At 39.6% G+C, this 19595-nt stretch overlaps 2 protein-coding genes across 4 annotated transcripts; both read left to right on the top strand.

The window, feature by feature from the left end:
* The first annotated feature begins 210 nt into the window (after window positions 1–210).
* Window positions 211–3650, top strand: naa10 (N-alpha-acetyltransferase 10, NatA catalytic subuni). Of its 2 annotated transcripts, none has more exons than XM_028583172.1 (8): window positions 211–450; window positions 614–712; window positions 847–905; window positions 1059–1104; window positions 1221–1336; window positions 1467–1511; window positions 2414–2498; window positions 3110–3650. In XM_028583172.1, the coding sequence occupies exons 1-8, from the start codon at window positions 430–432 to the stop codon at window positions 3290–3292; spliced, it is 654 nt and encodes a 217-aa protein (XP_028438973.1). In that variant the 5' UTR covers window positions 211–429; the 3' UTR covers window positions 3293–3650. The 2 variants fall into 2 exon arrangements, with proteins under 2 accessions (XP_028438973.1, XP_028438972.1); XM_028583171.1 differs by having other exon boundaries at window positions 3101–3650.
* Window positions 3651–5661: 2011 nt separating this feature from the next.
* LOC114558939 (rho GTPase-activating protein 4) lies at window positions 5662–18653 on the top strand. 2 transcript variants are annotated; one of them, XM_028583247.1, is made up of 22 exons: window positions 5662–5872; window positions 7401–7490; window positions 7798–7969; window positions 9387–9549; window positions 9781–9843; window positions 9930–10058; window positions 10148–10276; window positions 10494–10715; window positions 10806–10907; window positions 13299–13472; window positions 13637–13721; window positions 13922–13943; window positions 14083–14182; window positions 14332–14392; window positions 14699–14776; window positions 14929–15057; window positions 15154–15259; window positions 16223–16450; window positions 16532–16587; window positions 16735–16918; window positions 17010–17058; window positions 17738–18653. In XM_028583247.1, the coding sequence occupies exons 1-22, from the start codon at window positions 5734–5736 to the stop codon at window positions 17912–17914; spliced, it is 2658 nt and encodes an 885-aa protein (XP_028439048.1). In that variant the 5' UTR covers window positions 5662–5733; the 3' UTR covers window positions 17915–18653. The 2 variants fall into 2 exon arrangements, with proteins under 2 accessions (XP_028439048.1, XP_028439047.1); XM_028583246.1 differs by having other exon boundaries at window positions 16687–16918.
* Window positions 18654–19595: the final 942 nt, after the last annotated feature.

Below are 19595 nucleotides of genomic sequence, written 5' to 3'. Positions count from 1 at the left end.
CCAATCATCAAGTACAGACTACAACCAGATTCAGATATAGTAGCATGTTAGGCAGGTAATAACCCATTTAATTTATATATAAAGTTGTACAAACTAATTGGCAAACAATGGATCTGGGGTTTCGGGGGCCCCTGGGGTTATGTAGCCCCACAGCAGTAACAAATATAAAATTCACTTGTGTTTTCGTGACTCACGCAAGTGTTACAACTTTTACTGTGAAGTCCCAGCGCACACTCTGACCGGAAATGTCTGGCGTTATTGTGGCATGGTCCTTCCTCCCATTTCTTCCTTGCTAGCAACTCGACTTAGCTAGCTAGTTAGCGAGACAAGCTCTTTAAAACCTTGTAGTGTAATTATTATGAATTGATTGATACGTGTATTATATTTTATTTCTGTCTCCACAGTCCAGATAACAAGCAAACTAACAAAATGAACATACGAAACGCAAGGGTAAGTGTGCTGAAATCCTCTCGACAGCCATGCTGTTTCTACTAACTGCTAGCTAAACTAGCATAGTTAGCTAGCTAAACTAGCATAGTTAGCTAGCTGTCCGAAATCGCCGATTAAGGGGTTATCATTGTGTCATGCACCTTATTCGGTTTCTTTCTTTCAGCCGGAGGACCTTATGAATATGCAGCACTGTAACCTGCTGTGCCTTCCAGAAAACTACCAGATGAAATACTATTTCTATCACGGATTGTCCTGGCCTCAGGTGATTCACTGTGCACTTATCCTGTTTCTGCTAACAGCACTGCTCCTAACATCTAGCTACACCATTAACGTTTACAGTGTAACGTTATATGTGTATGTCTGGCACCCATCGTCTGTTTTTTTTAATCGTTTTAGCTCTCGTACATTGCAGAGGACGAAAATGGCAAAATTGTAGGATATGTGCTGGCAAAGATGTGAGTATCTGACTATATATATATATATATATATATATATATATATATATATATATATATTTTTTTTTTTTTTTATCTGACGCTAGTTTCACAGAGGAGATGTGTGTATATGTATATAATGTGTTCCAAAGTTTGTTTGTGACCTTTTCATAGGGAGGAGGACCCAGATGATGTACCCCATGGACACATCACATCTCTGGTGAGTCTGAACGAGAGACACCTCATACATCTTTATTATTTATATCACGTCTTATAGTACTGAGATATTTGTCTGGCTTATCTGTGGCAACAAAACCCCTTATCTGTGTCTTCCAGGCTGTGAAGCGTTCCCACAGGCGTCTTGGCCTGGCTCAGAAGCTGATGGACCAGGCCAGCCGGGCCATGATAGAAAACTTCAATGCTAAATATGTCTCGCTTCATGTTCGCAAGAGGTACTGTGAACGGTTCGCTGTGGACTAGATACATTGTTGTGTGGTTCCCTGTTTCCAAAATGCGCTCAGGCTTCGACTGTGTGTTCTCTGGTTGTCAAGGGACTTACCAATCTTTTCTCCCCCACTGCAGCAACCGAGCAGCCCTACACCTGTACTCAAACACACTCAAATTCCAGTAAGTGTATTTCTGTGCCAATATTATATTATTTCTGTGTTTTAATTGTAATGTATGTACTCATTTTGAAACATCAGAAACACTGAGGTCATGAGTAGAGCTGGACCAATAAATCTGTCTATCAGCTAATTGCAGATATATTGGTAATGTCATATTGTTATTATTAAACCTTTATCTACCAGGTAAGTCCCATTGATATTACAAAATCTCTTTCCATGGCCAAGATAACAAAATACATAGTTTTCAACAACATACATGCAAACATTAAAAACAAATAAGACAAGGCACACAGTATCAGTATCTAGCCAGGGAAGCAATTACAAGCTCTAGCCTCTTAACCCCTCACTAAATGTTTAAATGCTCTAATTGGGATGAGCCCATTGAACTGTAAACTGTCCGCAAGTGGTTTGGGGTTATTGGTGGTATAGTTGGTGTGTAGTGCTTTTGGTAGTGAATGCACACTTAGCCCTTGATCTTTTATTGACACTGATATGAGCAAGGTGTTTGCTTAGTTCTCCATCATTTTTTAAATTTTATTTTTTTAAATGTGTTACTTGTTTATTTTTCGCTTGTCAGCAACTCAAACTCTGCAGTACACCGTGTGCTTTCCCCCCTTATTTATATCTTTGAGATAATTTAGAAATTATGCCGTTGTAGACCATCTTCAGCTATTTATGTATTTGGCCTAAAACTTTGAATACATTCTGTCTTAAAAACACTGAAATTACAATTTATAAAATACTTAACCTGTAGACTGTGAAATCCTCCCAGGTTGTTAACCCTCCCCCCATTCCCATTATAAAAATGCAATGAATATGACCTCTGTGTCCTTAATGCAGCTATGGTCCTCGGTTTTATTTTTTTCTGACTAACAAATGTTATATATTGTTGTTCCTCCACAGGATTAGTGAGGTAGAGCCTAAATACTATGCAGATGGGGAGGATGCCTACGCCATGAAGAGAGACCTGGCCCACATGGCTGATGAGGTGACTTGATTTTCTAAATTTATCCACTATGACAACACATACTGGCGCTACACTAGTCTCGCATTGCCAGACCTTCCTCCACAGCACTGCGGAGGAAGGTCTGGCTAGTGCACACAGCATCCTGGGATGGGAGATAAACATGCTCTGGTTTATTGGTATTTCTTAAAACCAATCGCAATCGTCTAGGCGCCGGACGCAATAGCGGTGCTTCTGCAAAATAGCCTCGGGAAGGAACTTGTTTTGGTGCAACATGTGCTCGTTCAAAAGTTGTTTTAGTCGTGCAACAGAAAACTCAGATTCGTCAGATAGTCTAGCTAGCTGTCTCGATTTACGCCCAGAGATCTGAGGAGCAGTTCACCATAGTCCTCATAAATCCACCAGAGTTCAGAATGCGATCACAAAGACAGCGGAAGGTGAGGGACATCAGGCCAAAGACAAGTGACTTCCGGCGGCACTGGAGCAATCCCCTAAATGAATCTTCGTCGATATAGACTAGCGCTACACTGACACGATTCTCACTCCAGTCACCTCAGGGGACGTGTAACGCCACTGAACTCAGACGAGCAGATTGTAACCGTGAATATGTTGTTTTCGTCTAATATGTCCCACAGCTGAGAAAGCCAGGAGTGCGTGTCTCTGGTCAGGAAGCTCCGTCTGGCCACAGCCCATCGGGGTCCGGTGACCAGGAGAGGGAGAACGAAAGAGACAGCGGAGGAGAGAGCAAAGAGCTGAGTGAAGTCAGCGAGGCAACGGAAAGCACAGACGTTAAAGATTCTTCTTCTGATTCACAATGACGCTGCAGTCCTAGACATTTTTAAATTCATCCCTCGCTTCCTTTTATCTCTTTTTGACAATATCTCTGGCTTTGCAAACTGTGACTTTCTGTGCGTCAAAGCCTTTCCCACATTACCATTTTGTTTTTCTTAAATCTTGCTTTTCACTGCAGTGATGAACAAAACGTCTTGGATAATGACGTAAATCTAAAGGAAACTAAAATGAATAACTGGTCTCAATGTTTTTATTGGATTGCAGTTGTCATTACCAAAAGTGTTCTGTAAGATTTAGAGAATTTAAAACTTGTACTTTTCAAATTGTCTCAATCTGGTCTCTTAATTATTTAACAGAATTACTGCAAATAAATCTTTCAAGTAATACTTTTCGTATCGCACTTATTTCAGTAAGTGATCATAGAAGTAGCTCAGTTGTTTACTTCTGAGTGTAGTACATAACATGATAATTAATGTGGGTTTATAATGTATATTTTTTTATAGTTACTAATTATGAGAAGTTCAATGAAATGTCTAAATATATTTAGTCAAACAACACTTAATTATAAACTCAAGACTTTTTTCCAATAATACCATTTACACAGCTAGTGAAGAGGTTCCCATTGTTAGTGAAAAAGCTCTTTGTGGGTGTGGGTGCGATTTGACTATTTCCAACTTTGGCGACTCCTGGCGGCGGCACACTGTTACCTTCCAACAGCTCTGACCCTTGGGCTAAAAGCAGTAGTTTTCAGCAGGATTGTTGCATTTATCTTAAAAACAAAAACATATGCCATCATGATAATAATAATGCAACATATAGGGGATTTAAGATCAGTCAAAGCATTTTACTCTTAAGTCAAGTTGAAAGACTTATGCAATAATTGTCTGATCTCTAAACTAAAACCCTCCCTTGTTGTGGCCAGGTTGGTTCCGTGGGTGGAGTAGGCGCACATATACTGAGAGGGTTATTCCTTGATGCAGAGATCTAGGGGTCGAATCCGACCTGTGATGATTTCCTTCATGTCTTCCTCCTCTCTCTCCCCTTTTTCACTTAGCTGTTCTGTCAATTAAAGGCAGAAAAGCCCAAAACAATTATATTAAAAAAAAAACATAACCCTTGTTTACAGCTGAGCTAAAATATGCTGCTGGTGTATCAAGGTTCTAAATTTGTGAAAGCTTTAAACTGAAAAGTTATTATCAAACAGTGGTTAATACATTAGGACTAGAAATGTTGGTCTCACTTTATTTTGCGGTACACTAATAAGACATAAGCCATAATTTGTATCAAATTAGACTACCTCATTCACTCGCACAGTTATATTAATTGTGGCTTTAATATGTAAATATATGCAGTTTCTAATTACAGCATAATTTCGTTGTAGGGCAAGTTTTGTTTTAATTTGATACAAAGTAAAGCTTATTACGTCTTAATAATGAACTAATTACAGCATAGTTTAGGTGTATGGTGTCTAATTAAGGTTTACCTGTTAATTTACTGTCTAGTTAAGGCCACATTATTTCGAGTTTGGTCTAATTTGATACAAAGTATGTCAAAGTACGTCATATTAATAAACTGAAAAATAAAGTGAGACCGAAACTTTCTTCGATCAAACTGGCCATCCTATGTGAGTTTAGTCATTGTTTAAAAGTGATTACACATCATCATACTGCTGTCTGTTAGAGGAAGGAAACAGGAGTGAGAGAGAAGGAGCCAACGTGACAGATAACAGCAAACTATGCACGCTGACCTTTCAGAAAGTTTGGCTGTTTGTGACAAATTACATATAGCTCACTTTAACAGCTTCATGCCTTTTTACACGTTTTAGCAAGAGGTGAGAAGACAACAACACAGTGATTCAAAACAGTTTTCCACAGTGATCAGATAAATTAGTTATGATTTAATAGCAGCAGCAGTTGCACGTTTTGCCCATGTTGCCACCAGTGCATGCATGTGTGAAAATTATTGAGACATATACACTTTTAGCTGTTTGCTGTTTTACTCGACATGAGGTGTTTCCACGGTTACTAGCCATACATTACTCATAAAACTGGGGTCATACAGTATGTAAGCAAATTGTGGATTATAGTAGCCGCCAGTCTTGTGCTACGAATATACTGAGAGTATTCAGGAGGTTTCCTTTCCAACTGAACACTAGCAGCTGATTTCACTTAGTAGCCTCTGAATAACCAGTGCAGAGGGACTAATCAGCGAAGACAGCTGGTGTTTGATTGGACTGAAAACCTGCTGTCGAGTTCAAGAGGCAGCATGAAAGAGAAACTCAAAAAGGTTTTTACTCCTCGTCACACTTGCTGAATGTGTGAGTGAGATGAGTGTTGAGAAAGAGAGAGCAGTAGAGCTCTGTGTGTGTGTGTGTGTGTGTGTGTGTGTGTGTGTGTGTGTGTGTGTGTGTGTGTGCGAGAGTGAGTGAGTGAGTGAGTGAGTGAGTGAGTGAGAGAGTCAGAGAGAGATGAGTTCCACTCCACCCACATCCATCCGTGTCCAATGTGAGGGGGAGGTGAAACAGTTGAGAGCTTACTGTGCTATTAACTGGCATTATTTAGTTGCCTCAGTCTGGAGAAGAAACAAGTCAGGACTGTTCCCACCAGGTAGGACTTTTTTTTTTTTTAAATATTCATTCATCTTACTGACCTGTCTCACCAAAACAAAACCGGTTGCCGGTTTAGGTCTAATAAACATGTTTCTGTACTATAAAGTAAGTGCTATTATGAAGGATCGCTAGATATAGCCCTCAGGACATCAACGTCTCGTGGCTCAGGCAGCATCTATGTGTTGGTACTTGTGAGAACCCAAAGTGAAACACCCAGAATTACAAGTATAGCAACTAAAGAACCAGTTGTGGTGAGCTTAAGACCATATTTCATAAAGTATTGCAGCAGATTGTGACGACAGGAGGTGGTGATTCACTGCTGATCACATAGAGAAAGAATGAAAAGGGCTAATGGAAAAGGGTGACATAGGCTGGAAAATGAGACACTCATTTTTACACAAGGAGTTTGGGACTTTCAGATTGATTTCAGAAAGGACATTTGGTAAATGTCTCCGGTGGAAAGGAGTGGACACTAGTGCACATTTCAACTGAAGATAATGCTGATGAGTGATGTTTTGGCTTTTGAAATAAGGGGAAGTTATGGGGTAAAAAGAGAATGTGTGTGTGGGGGGGGTTATGATCCAGCAAGAAAAAACCCTAGTCTTCTTCCCCTTTCTGATGTGTGCTAAATGTTGTCCTAACAAATGATATATTGCAGACAACAGCAACTAAGTTGTTCATTCTCAATTCATAGAAGACCTGTCAGATGATTATCATGTGTTGAAATGACTGTCATGCACTCGTTTCTGTCATACATGATAAAATGGCAACAAAAAAAGTTTTTCAGATGAGCGACAACAGTCCGTTGTGATGTGTATCCTGTATAATGCCTAGTCTCAGTCGGATAAACGTGCCCAATTTCTTAGCCTAAACTGGAATATACTTTATGTAAAGATTATCAGTCAGCCAGTTAGGGTAACTAGAAATAGTAGGCGGAAAGCATCTGGAATATACAGGATATACTATGACTGCATCAATAACTCAAGTATCATTTGTAAAACCACCTGTAGTCTTGAGAACAAACATCCCCACAGAGCTGTATGCCTTGTGGTTCACCCTATTTTTAGGGCAGCTGAGATGTTGCAAGAGCTATTTTTGCACCTCATGCAATTCTGCAGCGTGACCAGTGCAGCAGGCAGCACACATGCCAACTGTTTTCTAGTAGAGCATTGCAGCGGGTGACCAGTTTGAAGAGATGTGTTACAGTAAGATGAACTTGCTCTTTTCACTCTTTCTGTGGCAGGAGGAAGTTTGCATGGTGTGTGGTAGGGAGGGGTAAGGGGGTGTTGTGAGTCTGAAAGTTTAGAGAGGCATGCTTTGGTGCAGCAGTGGGTCATAGGTCCTGATTTCTTTTTATTTCTTTTTTTTTAACCAGACTTTGTCCAGCAGAGAAGATCAGATATAGCTTGCAAGCACATAAAGTACTATGATTCTGCAAGAGAAGTAAAAAAAAAAAAAAGGAACAAAGCAGCTGGTATTTCATAATACATCTTGAGATAATAAAATATTCACTTCCTTTTATCCAGAATTCCACCCAGTAGGAGCAACAATGACTTCACATGTAAAAGTCCGGAAGGAGAGGGTTGGTATGGTGGACTACGACACACAAATCAAAGGTAAAAAATAAAATGCATCTGCACCATTCTATCTATCTATCTATCTATCTATCTATTTATCTCTCTCTCTCTCTCTCTCTCTCTCTCTCTCTCTCTCTCTTTCTCTTTCTCTCTCTTTCTTTCTCTTTCTCTCTCTTTTTCACACCCCATTTTCAACAACGTCCTCTTTCTGTGAAGAAAAAAAAGAAGTAAAATCCGTTTTTCAACCACAGGGTTTCAGAATTAGTCGTATTGTCTCGTATGTCTTGTTGTTCTTTGCCTCGTCTGTTATTCATTCTTTCTTGCCCCTTCTTGCTTTCCCTTTCAGAGGTCCGTTGCCAGCTTGTAGACCAATTGAAGGTGTTAGACTTGCAACTTGAGCAGAAGAGCCAGCAGCTGCAGGATCTGACGGACTACCTGCGGCGCCGGGGTGAAATTGAAAGCGAGTATGCACGCTCCCTGGAAAAACTTGCTGAAAGGTTCACTTCCAGGATTAAGAGGTAATGGCCATCCAGAGATGGGAAGTAACGAAGTATAAATACTTCGTTACTTCGTTACTGTAGCCTACTCAAGTAGATTTTTCAGATATTTTTACTTTACTATTTATTTTTGTGGCGACTTTTTACTTTTACTCCTTACATTTTAACAAGAATATCGGTACTTTCTACTCCTTACATTTTAGAAAATTGGCTCGTTACTTTAGTTTTATACAAAAGGTCATCTATTAGGAGTGATTGTGAGGGCATTTCGGAAAATAGCGCGGACACGCGCCTTACACCGCGAGCGTGCGCGCGCGCCACACAGAAAAAAGTGAGAGAAAAGAGGATAAATCAGTTGAGATCGTATGTGTGCGTCCTTGAGAACTGTAAGTCGTATAACTTATCTTGTCAGTTAATTTAAGCCTGTTGTTGTATTGGTCTATATTTCTTGCAAACTTAAAGTAGCCTAAGTTAGCTAGTGATTTTGTTGTTTGTGTTCTTCACCTGTTAGCTAGGTTGCACGTTATTTGATCTTATTAAAGCATCAAAAGAGAGAAGTTGTCTCCGTCCGTGTTTTAACAGACACATCTGGGGCAGATTTGGAAACCAGAATCAGCTTTAAATACAGTCCTAATCTAGTCCTCACTAACAAGTTTCAAATAATTTCACTGGAGTTACCGTTATTATTTTTCACGTCATCAATACCGAATTGAATCTAATTGGATCTAATTGGATGGGAATATACTGTACGTTGAACTTGATGCAACGACTCGACAGATTCGGCGGCATTCATTTGCGGCAAATCATTGTGGCTTGATGGTGGTAATGTTAGCACTAGTAGTATGGATGTTTGTTTGTTGTCTGTTTAGTAATTCATATTGAATCCTTTATTTTCATTCCAGAAGCCATATTTGAGCACACACACACACACATACATGTAGATTCCTTTTTAAATGTTAAGGGGACGATTAAAAAAGAGAAACTGGATCTGTGAATTCTATCTTACTACTCAGTCAGAATCTTATTAACCTGGAGTCCCAGTCTCTGTCACAATAATCATATATGTTATGTTTTTTAGGCCTATTGGCAGACATCCATTAAAATGTAGGCAATGACATAGAGTCCACTGAAGTTTCTCGGCTACCTAGTTAGATTTGTGTGGTCCAGGCAGCTTTTCATAAAACATGGTATTCATTCGCAAGGCTACTTTTATACTTTAAGTAAATTTCCAAGCCTGTAATTTGTTACTTTTACTTGAGTAAAGAAGTTATTTTTTAACACAAATAGTGAGTACTTTTGCCATCTCTGTGGCAATCCCATAACAAACTGAATTAACTAGCAGTTCATTTGAGAATGCTGTTGCAAAGAATTCCTGGTTGTATCTTACAAATTGTTTACCCCTGTGTACCCCTTCCTTTCCATCTTCACATATGCTCAGGAAGGAGCCCAGTAGTAATTCGGTGGCCCAGGTCTGGCTGGCTCTGCTATCCCAGACCCGCCAAGAAAGTAGGGACCACAATGGACTGAGTGAGTGCTGCAGCACCTTCCTCATCCAGCCTCTCACACACTGCCTGGAGTACACACAGCGCCTTGCCAAGAAGGTACTGATATGAGCACTGGCACCCACCAAACACAAACACAGTCTTTCATTAGGCATTTTGGACAAGTCTGTACAGGGCAATATACCTGACTGCTTTGCTACCACTTTCCTTTTCTAACTCTGACCCCTGTATTTCTATTGAACACTTGACATAAAAAAACCATTCAGTGACTCACCGTGTTCCATCCGTGTTTTGCCATTTCACTTTGTGGTATTTTGTTATTGCACCCAGAGTAAAGACATCTGCACTCAGCTACAAGATGGACTACTCAAGGTTACCACAGAGCTACAGACTGTAAGTGAGAAAATCAACCACCCAAAACATTTTCCGTTTCCTAAACAAACAAAAGGAATACATTGTTCGTTTGTGTCTGTGTACAGGCATGGCGGACATACTACCAGTACCACTCAGACTATGTGTGTGCAGAGGGCAAGCTAAAGGAGGCAGAGAAACAAGAGGAAAAGCAGAAGCAGAGTAATGCTAAGAAGCTTGAGAAGTTGATAGAAAAAGTAAATACCCTTTTATGTAATTTCATGTGCATACATTTCTATATATGTCTTTATTTCCCCACTTATTGATAATTGTTTATGTGCCATAGAGACAAGGTAAGGTCAAAGAGATCTACCTGAAGTGCAGCAAGGCCCGAAACGAGTACCTCCTAAATTTGGCTGCAGCCAATACCTCCATGAATAAGTACTACCTCCAAGACATCTCTACTCTCATAGATGTAAGTGCATCATCAGTTTTTTTTGTTTTGTTTTTAATGTTGGAGTTTACTACCATGCCCTATTGGGCCAGTCATCAAACATTAAAAACATTGTAACATGGTGTGATATTATACCAGATATCATTTAAAATATGTTTAAGGATGTAATCTTCATCTCAAAGCACCCAAATTATATACGTGATATTGATATTGAGTGAAATTTGATTGTGTCCTTTAGTGTGCAGATGTAGGGTATCACCTCTCTTTGGACCGGGTGCTGAAAACTTACCTGACCAGTCGGTTGCGGACCCAGCAGAATCTAAGCACGGGGCTGCAGCAGCTCCAAGGAACCGTGTTGGGACTAGACCAGATCCAGGACAGAGACACCCTCCTGCAGGACCACTATAACACCTTCTGTATGCCCCTTCGCTTCCCTTATCAGCCACATGATGGAGACCAGGTCTGTATTTTGTGTGTGTCTTTGTCTTTTGTGTATTATTCCGCTGTTTGGCATCAACTCTGTACACACTCGCGTGTGTATGTCTTTCAGGTTTCCGAGGTCAGTGCAGAGGGTGAGATGAGATGCGAGCTGGAGACCAGATTCAAACAGCTACAAACCAGACTGAAAGCAGTCACCCAGGAAACGGAGGAGGTAGAGTGCATTACACAACCGCCACAACACATCCACCAGTGTTATCAACTCACCCAAGTCCTGAGGTCTATTTCACAAAACCAAGATAAGGGATTAAGCCGGGATTTCCCAGTTATCCTGGCTCAATTTAGCCTTGACTCGGTTTCACAAAAGCAGAGGCACCTAAGTTACCATGGAGATTTATTCTGTACAGCTAGCCTGCTCCTGACCAGGCTAACAGCCAGGATTTATTAATCCTGCTGCCTTTTCTGTTCACTCTGCAGTGCTTTTACCTTAGTGTTATCAGCCTGCATTAAAATACAACGTGCATATTGCTATTTAAAGTTGTGAGCATTATTTTTTTATAATTATTCATGTGACCTTGTTATTGTTATATCGCTGTATGAAGACTGCTGTTCATATTGTTAGAAGTTTGATGAATATATTACGGCAGTTGTTGAGATAATTAGAAATGAAGTCTGTTACTAAGGGCAATACATACAATGCTGTACGTGTGTTTCTATAGTGGACCAATGCACCTTTTGAATTATTTTAGTTGATGAATTAATTTTAATTATTTAACAATAAAGGATCATATTTGTTCCACTTCCATTTGCATTGTATTTGGCATTCTTAGCACACAATTTGTTTTCCAGTAAACTGGGATTATAATTTGGGAGGACTGTACAATTTTAACAACATATCCTAATTATAAAATCCTCCCAAATTATAGACTTAATTCACTGGATCAGTAACTATCTAGTGTTGTAGGCTACTGTACATTCATGTGACAACAGGGAGAGGACACCCCAATGGTTTTTGCCCTTATATTTTGCTGGGGGGAAATAACGATGAATATAGGCTACTCTGTTACATTCGTGTTTTACAGTGTGCATGGAATTTATCACTTAATTATCTTTATAGTTTCTAGATTTTAAAGTCCAATTTCTTCAGTGTCTTTCTTTTCTATGTCCATATATACGAGGGAGCAAAGCAAATAATATGTAAAGAAGGAAACTCTGCCTCTGTTTAAAAAAATAATTATAATAATAGCGGACCGACTGATGTATCTAAAAAATATATATTTATGAACTACTGCTCTTAACTGAAAGCATTCAATGAGTCACTTGTCATTTGCAAAAACGAACAGTTGTACACTTTGCATTAAAAGTGAGCAGTGGAAGTTAATATGACTCAGGACATTTATATTTCAGCCCATGAGAGAGAGGGCGAAACAGAGTGAAAGAAACAGCCAACTGGCTAACACTGGCGCATTTACAGAAATGTTGATTAATGTGCATTATCCTAATCAAATAAACTTACAACAAATTTACGCTTCATATTCTAGCGTTATAGAAAATTGATCTTCATGGTAAATTTCCTGAGTAACATTATCTTCTGCTTACTTTTAAGGCAAAGAGTACAACTGTTAATTTCTGCAAATGATTAGTAGCCTAATCATTGAATGGTATGATTATGACTGTTTCAATTCAGAGCAGTTTTCAGTTGATGTATGTTTAGGCTAGTTACGCATTCAGTCGGTTTGCGATCGTCTGCCACGCTTTCTGTTGCTGTTTCATTACAGCAGCCGTTTTCTTTCTTCTTTTTTTTTATACAAATAATGTGTTTCATGTTATGCTTCCTTAAGAAGCTGCTGCTGACTCTGTAAAGTATGTACAATGCATATTCTCCATTTTAGCATCAGTAAATCTGTGATCGACCTCGCGGTCTGTTAAAGAAAGCTGTGAACGTGCATCTATCCAAATGGCTTCAGCCTGGCTCGACCTAGTCGCTCCTCCTCAGCCTGCCTTGGCCTTCGTGAAACGCACCTAGCCAGGATGCACAGATTAGACTAGGTCAAGCCTCACTTTATCGGTTATCCTGGATTTATAAATTCTGCTCTTGTGAAACTGTCCCCAGGGCAGAGTTCTTCCCCGGCCTTTCTTAACCTTATTTTATTGAAGTAGATGGAAAGTGTGAAAAGTAAAGATGTGAAGTCAAGCTGTTAAACATATGAGGAAAGTACAACCAAAACTATTCAACTTAATTTGTGTCTTTTTAAAAGGTTCTATAGAAATGAATCAAAATGTGGCCAGCGTGCTTTCAGGTCAGCAAATGGCAGGAATGTGCCCAATATTTCAAGTCTGAGTCGGTCACTAAGCCTCTAGTCTGGCTCATTGGATGTACAGTGCTAAGATAAAGCCTGACATACGCTGGTCCATGTCAAGATTGACCATGCCCATCATATTGATCCTTTTTCTATGTATTATGACATTTTAACCTGACAGGCACTTGAATGCAACATAATTGCAATCAGTCAGTTCCCCTCAGACCCTCATATTTTGCAGTACAGAGTGCAGTATTGCCAAAGCACAATATTCAGTTGTTATCTCTCTTGCTGCTGTTACACAGGCTAGAAAGAGCATGTCGGTGGCCCAGTCTTCCCTGCTGGAGAGTGTCTGTGATGATGATCTGGAGCCCAGCAGTGGTTTATCTCAGGAGGGCAGCACTGAGAACCTGACAGTGAAGCCCAGTGTAGCCCGTCGCCGGGCCAGCATGCAGGAAATAGAAAACCTCTATTTCACTGTGAGTATGTTTTTGAAGTAATAAACCAGAATAGCACAGTGTTTTAGGGAGGTTTTAATGATATGCAGCTGGTGGATATGCAGACGTGTTGATGCATGAGAACCACATTGAATGATGGGGACAGAATGATAATGACTTTTAATTACATTGGATTTGTTTTACAGAGAGTAAAAGAGCACCTTGTAGCCAGCTCCCTGGTATCTAAACTGCAAGCCAAACATGACCAGCTGAAAGTGGCTGTAGAAAAAGGTATCGCTTCTGCATTTCACACAGAACAATGCCAAAAGACAAACTGCTGACTCAACTGTCAGTATAGTTCTTTTTCCCTAAATTACTGTTCCTTTTTTAACCTGAATGCAAAGTATTACATATTCATTTATCCTGATGTATTCCTCATTTCTTCTTACTATTTTTTTTTTTTCTTCTTGTGCCTTTTCCCCTCCTAACAGAAGCATCAAATGGACATCCTGGGTACAGTTATAAATGTTTTAAGAGCACTTTAGAGTGATTGTGTTCTTGGTTTAATTGTGAACAATGCTGTATACTTTAGACACTTTGTACATATTATACAATTGTAACAAAATAAAGTTTACGGTGTCTCTCTCTGCAGACACAATGGAAAGTCGATGCGTGTCAGGAAGAATTACTCAAGTGCCAATTTGATGCACAACCACAAACTTTTCAGTGGAGACATGCTGTCTTTCATACAGGTTGCTACCGTCATGATTACACTATCTCACCATTTCTTGATTCATTCAAACTGTTTTTCATTTTCAAGCACATTGGTTAACAGTGATGTATTAGACTTGAAGTTTGTGAAATTCATCACAACATTTTTATTTTATTCTTTTTCATTCAGGCATCAGGACAACAGATTCCAATTGTTGTTGAAAGTTGCATTTGCTTTATCAACCTCAATGGTGAGTAGAGAGAGAGACTCACACAGCTTCACTGCCCACAGTGATCATACCAGAAAGCCACTGAATAGTAGACAGCAATGTCATCCCCTCCCGCCACAGATCTGACTGGGCAACACTGACATGAATGGGCTGAAACCACCACACAGACTGTACTTTTTTTACCGTGATTGTATGTTACAAACATAATTTTAAAGATGCTTTAATGGCATAAACATTTACACATAATGACTTTAAATACATTTTTGGCATTGATCACCAAGCTACTTTAGAGCACTGATGAATTGTGATAATCTGGCTGTCCATCAGGTCTCCACCATGAAGGGATATTTAGAGTGCCGGGCTCTCAGATGGAGGTCAACAACCTGAGGGATGCATTTGAGCGAGGTAGGCCTGTGTGTTTGTGTTAGCATGACCCATGTGTCTTTTTTTTTTTTTTTTTTTTTTCTTCTTTTTTTTTGTTATTTTATAAAATGGAGTAGCTCCTCTCACTGTGGAGCAATAATAATGGGGGGGGGGGCTGTGGGCTTCTCCTGCAGGAGAGGACCCCCTGGCTGAGCGGAGCTATGATCTGGACTCTGTTGCTGGAGTGCTGAAGCTCTACTTCAGATGTCTGGAGAAACCTCTCTTCCCCATCGACAGCACCAGCCAACTCTTGGAGTATGCCCGTGAGTGTATGGGTGCATCTGTTGAAATGTCAAATGAGTGTGGCTGACTGCATACGGAAGGAGCTTAGCTTTCTTTTATCACCTTTTTTTTGTCAGAAATAAAGAACGAGGCAGAGAGAGCAGCTCAGTTCAAAATGGTCATATCTTCCTACCCTGAACCTGCCATCATCGTCATGAGATACCTTTTTGCATTCCTTCACCAGTGAGTATTGCAACAAAAGCAAACCAAACTAAATGAAGACTGATTGAAAATTGTTTCAATCAATGTGGTATAAAAACATTTTAAGGGAAAGTTTATGTAGGAGATGGATTGAGGTAGGTTCTGATATTATGTTTGTAACATGTGTATTGGATAAATGTAAGAGGAAGGCAAAATCATCAGCATCAGGAAATTCAATCAGGAGAGACTTCTTTGCAATTATGAACATATTTATTGTACATACAAACATGTAAATGTACGAGTCTCTGGAGATTGGACTCCATCGAACCCAAATATCCTAAAGGGTTTAAGGAAACCCAAACAAATCCCCTGATGGAGTCCAGACACTGGTGGTGGTGAATGAGCAGAGGAACCATCGACAGCCAAGCTTAGACGAGACCCAGGTCCGAGGGTGTGACCACCGGTGGCAGAAGGGGAGGAGGCGGGACGCACTCCATTTCCTGAAACAACAACTGCCAACCGCGGAACAGAGAGAGAGCAGATTTAAAGCAGGGTATCAAGCTGTGATAGGCTCGCGACAAATGGCCGACCCTGATTGGTTTAACTAACGACACAGCTGCTCTGATTACTACTGACAAGTGACGTACCATGAAACAGCTGATCATTATGAGTGATGGAAAAGGTATATGAAGTCTTCCTTTAAGAATTTACACTGAGCTTCATTAGTTAGTTTAGCTTCCACTACGTGCCTCTCAACTTTAAAATTCTGACCCTCGGGCGCCCAGATAGCTCAGTTGGTAGAGCAGGCGCCCATACATAGAAGTTTACTCCTCGATGCAGCGGGCTTGTGTTCGACTCCGGCCTGCAGCCCTTTGCTGCATGTCTTAGCTGTCTTCAGCTGTCAATTAAAGGCCTAAAATGCCCAAAAAAGAATCTTAAAAAAAAAGAAATCTACCCTCTTTCTCCTTCGTTGTATAATGTTGTGTCTCTGCTCCCTGCCTCTAGTGTGTCTCAGTACAGCGATGAGAACATGATGCAGCCTTACAACCTGGCTGTGTGTTTTGGCCCCAGCCTGGTAAGAGGGGCTCACGATGATGATGTTGTCACCCTGCAGCCTCAGATCAACGCCCTGGTGAACAGCATCATCCTCCAGCACGAAAGCATCTTCCCCAGCCAGAGTGAAGTAGAAGGGCCGGTGTATGAGAAATGCATGACGCTGGAACAGGATGACGGGTAAGAGAAAAGACGTTCATACCCATATCATGGATACTATGTACGGTGGAATGTTGGTCTGAGGGCGTTTCTTCTTCGCAGTGAGCCTATCATTGAAGAAGGAGATGTGGAAGCAGAGTACACCCACAGCAAAGATGGTATGTTGTATGTGCTTATCTTAGTTTATCACTTCTCTAAAGCTGTGGGGGTGTCGTTGACACATTATTTTATTCAATTCACAATGTGGTATTCTGCAGAGATGGAAACAGGACCCTCAGCTGACAACAGCACCCGATTGTCTGCAGCACCAACACACAGAAAAGCAGAACGTCCTAGAGCCAACAGCAGCGGTTCAATTGACCAAAGAAGGTTGACTGCTGGACAAGTTGGGGGCAGCATCGCTTCAAGTGGAAAGTTAATGCTCCAGCTTCCCATGGGGCCACAGTGCAAGCCACGGCAGGGCCACTCTCCTGGCTGTGTGCGCAGAGAGTGAGTATCGCTGGATGCTGCTGAACTGACTTGTAATGTTTGAGTGAGAAATTAATATTTAATGTTTTCCAATTTCTTTTTCTGCATACAGGTTGCAGGAACGCTCATCTTGTGAGGATATTGTCGTTAAAGTAGACAAGGTCTGTCTTGTTTCTCAATTTTAAATGACTGAACTCACTATTTGACAAGGCACCCTTTTTATTAAGGGTTTGTAAGTTATGAGTAACGGCTTTAATAAGAGTTCATAAATAATTTACCACTGCTTTATATTAATAAAGATGACAATTGCTGCTTTGTCTTAGTAAGTCATCTGCAACTATAAGTGTTATCTTATCTTATATTATCTTCAAGGGTTTTTACAACAATCTGTCAACAATTAAGTCTGCAGTTGTAAATGTTGTAATTTTACAAGTTCCTAATACGGTTTTAGATTCTGCAGCACTTTTCAGAGGGTAAGTGGTTGAACCATCCTTTTGACAGGTTTTCCTGATGAACTAAAAAGACAAATCAAGTTTTATACTACAGAACACCAGCCAAAGATTTTTTTTTTTTTTTTTCACAACCTAGCAAATCAAAAAGAGTTTATTAAAGCATTGGTAAATTATTTTTTGATTTAGTGATTACTTATAATTTACAAACCCTTTTTTTATAAATGTCTTTCCGAAGCAGCATCAAATTACTTATAATTTAATGACAATAGTACGTTATGGCTTTTATGTGAGACCTAATTACTGTAGAAACTCATATACTCAGAAGGGAAAGCAAAGAACAGTTTTGTCTTTTTCCTCTCTACTCACCATTGTTTATTTCATCTCACAGGAGGTCTGTCGCCAGATGGACTCGGTCTTCATGGAACTTCTCTCGCGGCAAGCACTGCAGGATCCCTCCTCCACCGCCTCCTCTCCCTCTGCCCAAGCTCCCCAAAAGAAAGGGAAGCGGGACGGACGCAGGGGGAGAGGAGCAGGGCTCTTTAGAGCAGCAGCTCCACTGGACTGAGGCATCTGTAGATGACATGAAAAGAGAGAGCTACATAATAAAATGGAGGTGGAGGGTAATGCCATCTGACACTAGCTTTTAGCACATCCTATTTCTACAAAACTACGATCACTGACCCATAATCACTTCTCTGAGGTCAATGTGATTGGTTTGGGCTTCTTTCCATAGGGTGGCTCCCCACTCCTTTTTATTCATGTTTTGTACAGCAGAACCCTGCTGTAACTGCAGACCTCCAGTACAATTTGGAAACTGTGGATTACTTGAAATGCACAGATGTGTTTGTGTGCAGCTAAATGTGGTTATGCAACTTATGACTTTGTATCTGCATCTGTGTAGGTGTTGATATTCAACCGTTTCCTTTTCAAGCCAAATTTGCTCAGTGGTTTTAGTCAACAAATGCACATGTATGTACGTATTTAAAAGTACACATATATTGTTCATGAAATGTTTACCAAAATGAGGTAGTCACATAGTTGATAAAAATGAATACTGTAGCTGTAAGGAATTTGTATATATTTAATTATTTGTAACTTCTTTCACACTTTATAATTTTGTCTGTATATCTGGAAAGCCGAATAACTATTTTTTTTTTTTTCTATTCTGACTGCTTTGTTTGTTTTGGTCGTAAATATGAGTACTGGGAAATGTGAGATGTATAAATTTAATAGGTATTGGTTATTATAAGGTTTTAAAAGTTAAAATGGAATAATTTACTAATAAAAATATTTCTTGATTATGAGTTCTGTTTTTTATGAATAATGAAATGAGCTTGGGGCTTTTTAGAAATGCTTTATTATGGTAACTGATTTAAAAAAAAAAAAAAAAAATGACTCCAAATGCACAATAACAGGAACTGAAGCATCTAAGTCAAATGCAGCCATTATTAGTTATATTATTGAAAGCATATGTGCTTCTGCTGCTATGATGACATACAGTATAATGTCCCCTGTGAAAGAGGTTGATCGTCTTGGTTGACAGTTTTGACAGCTTTGTTGTTGTTTTTTATGGACATATTTTCCATTTTGAATTAAAAAAAGTGATTCAGCCAATCACTCCACATTTACATATAGGGAAACCTTCCAGAATAAATTAATAAATTGTACAAATATTTGTGATAGCTAAATGAATAGAGAGATAATTAAATAAACCCACATGCTTTTGTACTGCTTGAGGGATATAAATTGTTTGGATATATTCTAGGTATAATTTTAACTAGATTAATGGCTTTGTTAAAGTCACGTTTGTATGTGTGGAATTTTGTTGTAGCATATTAGTAGTGTCATATAGCACCAATTAGCCTTTTAAATAACAACTAGTGCATTGCCCATTCACAACGGGCCGATTGCTTGTCCTCTTGTATTACTCCAAAAACAGTGTACCCCAAAATAACTTACAGGACACCAAAGCACTAATTATGCAACTCAACTGTATATTACTGACTTACTTTGTACTTCTACTCCAGAGAAAAACATTGTACTACTACATTTACCTGACAGAAAAAATGTAACTGGTTATACGTTACTCACAAAATATCACAATTAAAATATGATGCATTATTATTCATTAAACTATCCAGCATTATATTAGAGTTGAAAGCTTCACCTTGAACAGACATTAAGTAAATGTAAGTAGATTGTGCTTATATAATGCCTCTCTGTTCACTTGAAGTAAACATTTGAAT

Source organism: Perca flavescens, chromosome 7, assembly GCF_004354835.1.
Source record: "Perca flavescens isolate YP-PL-M2 chromosome 7, PFLA_1.0, whole genome shotgun sequence".
In the NCBI taxonomy this organism is placed as follows: Eukaryota; Metazoa; Chordata; class Actinopteri; order Perciformes; family Percidae; genus Perca; species Perca flavescens.
Note: the sequence above shows the minus strand (reverse complement) of the source record. Positions and strands in the feature narration are given on the sequence as shown.

Coding starts and splice junctions, on each gene's coding strand:
- naa10 (XM_028583171.1), top strand. CDS start 430: ATGAACATACGAAACGCAAGG. Junction 451..613: donor TGAACATACGAAACGCAAGG/GTAAGTGTGCTG, acceptor TCTTTCTTTCAG/CCGGAGGACCTTATGAATAT. Junction 1,337..1,466: donor TCGCTTCATGTTCGCAAGAG/GTACTGTGAACG, acceptor CCCCCACTGCAG/CAACCGAGCAGCCCTACACC.
- LOC114558939 (XM_028583246.1), top strand. CDS start 5,734: ATGAGTTCCACTCCACCCACATCCATCCGTGTCCAATGTGAGGGGGAG. Junction 13,473..13,636: donor TAGAAAACCTCTATTTCACT/GTGAGTATGTTT, acceptor TTTGTTTTACAG/AGAGTAAAAGAGCACCTTGT. Junction 13,722..13,921: donor GAAAGTGGCTGTAGAAAAAG/GTATCGCTTCTG, acceptor CCCTCCTAACAG/AAGCATCAAATGGACATCCT.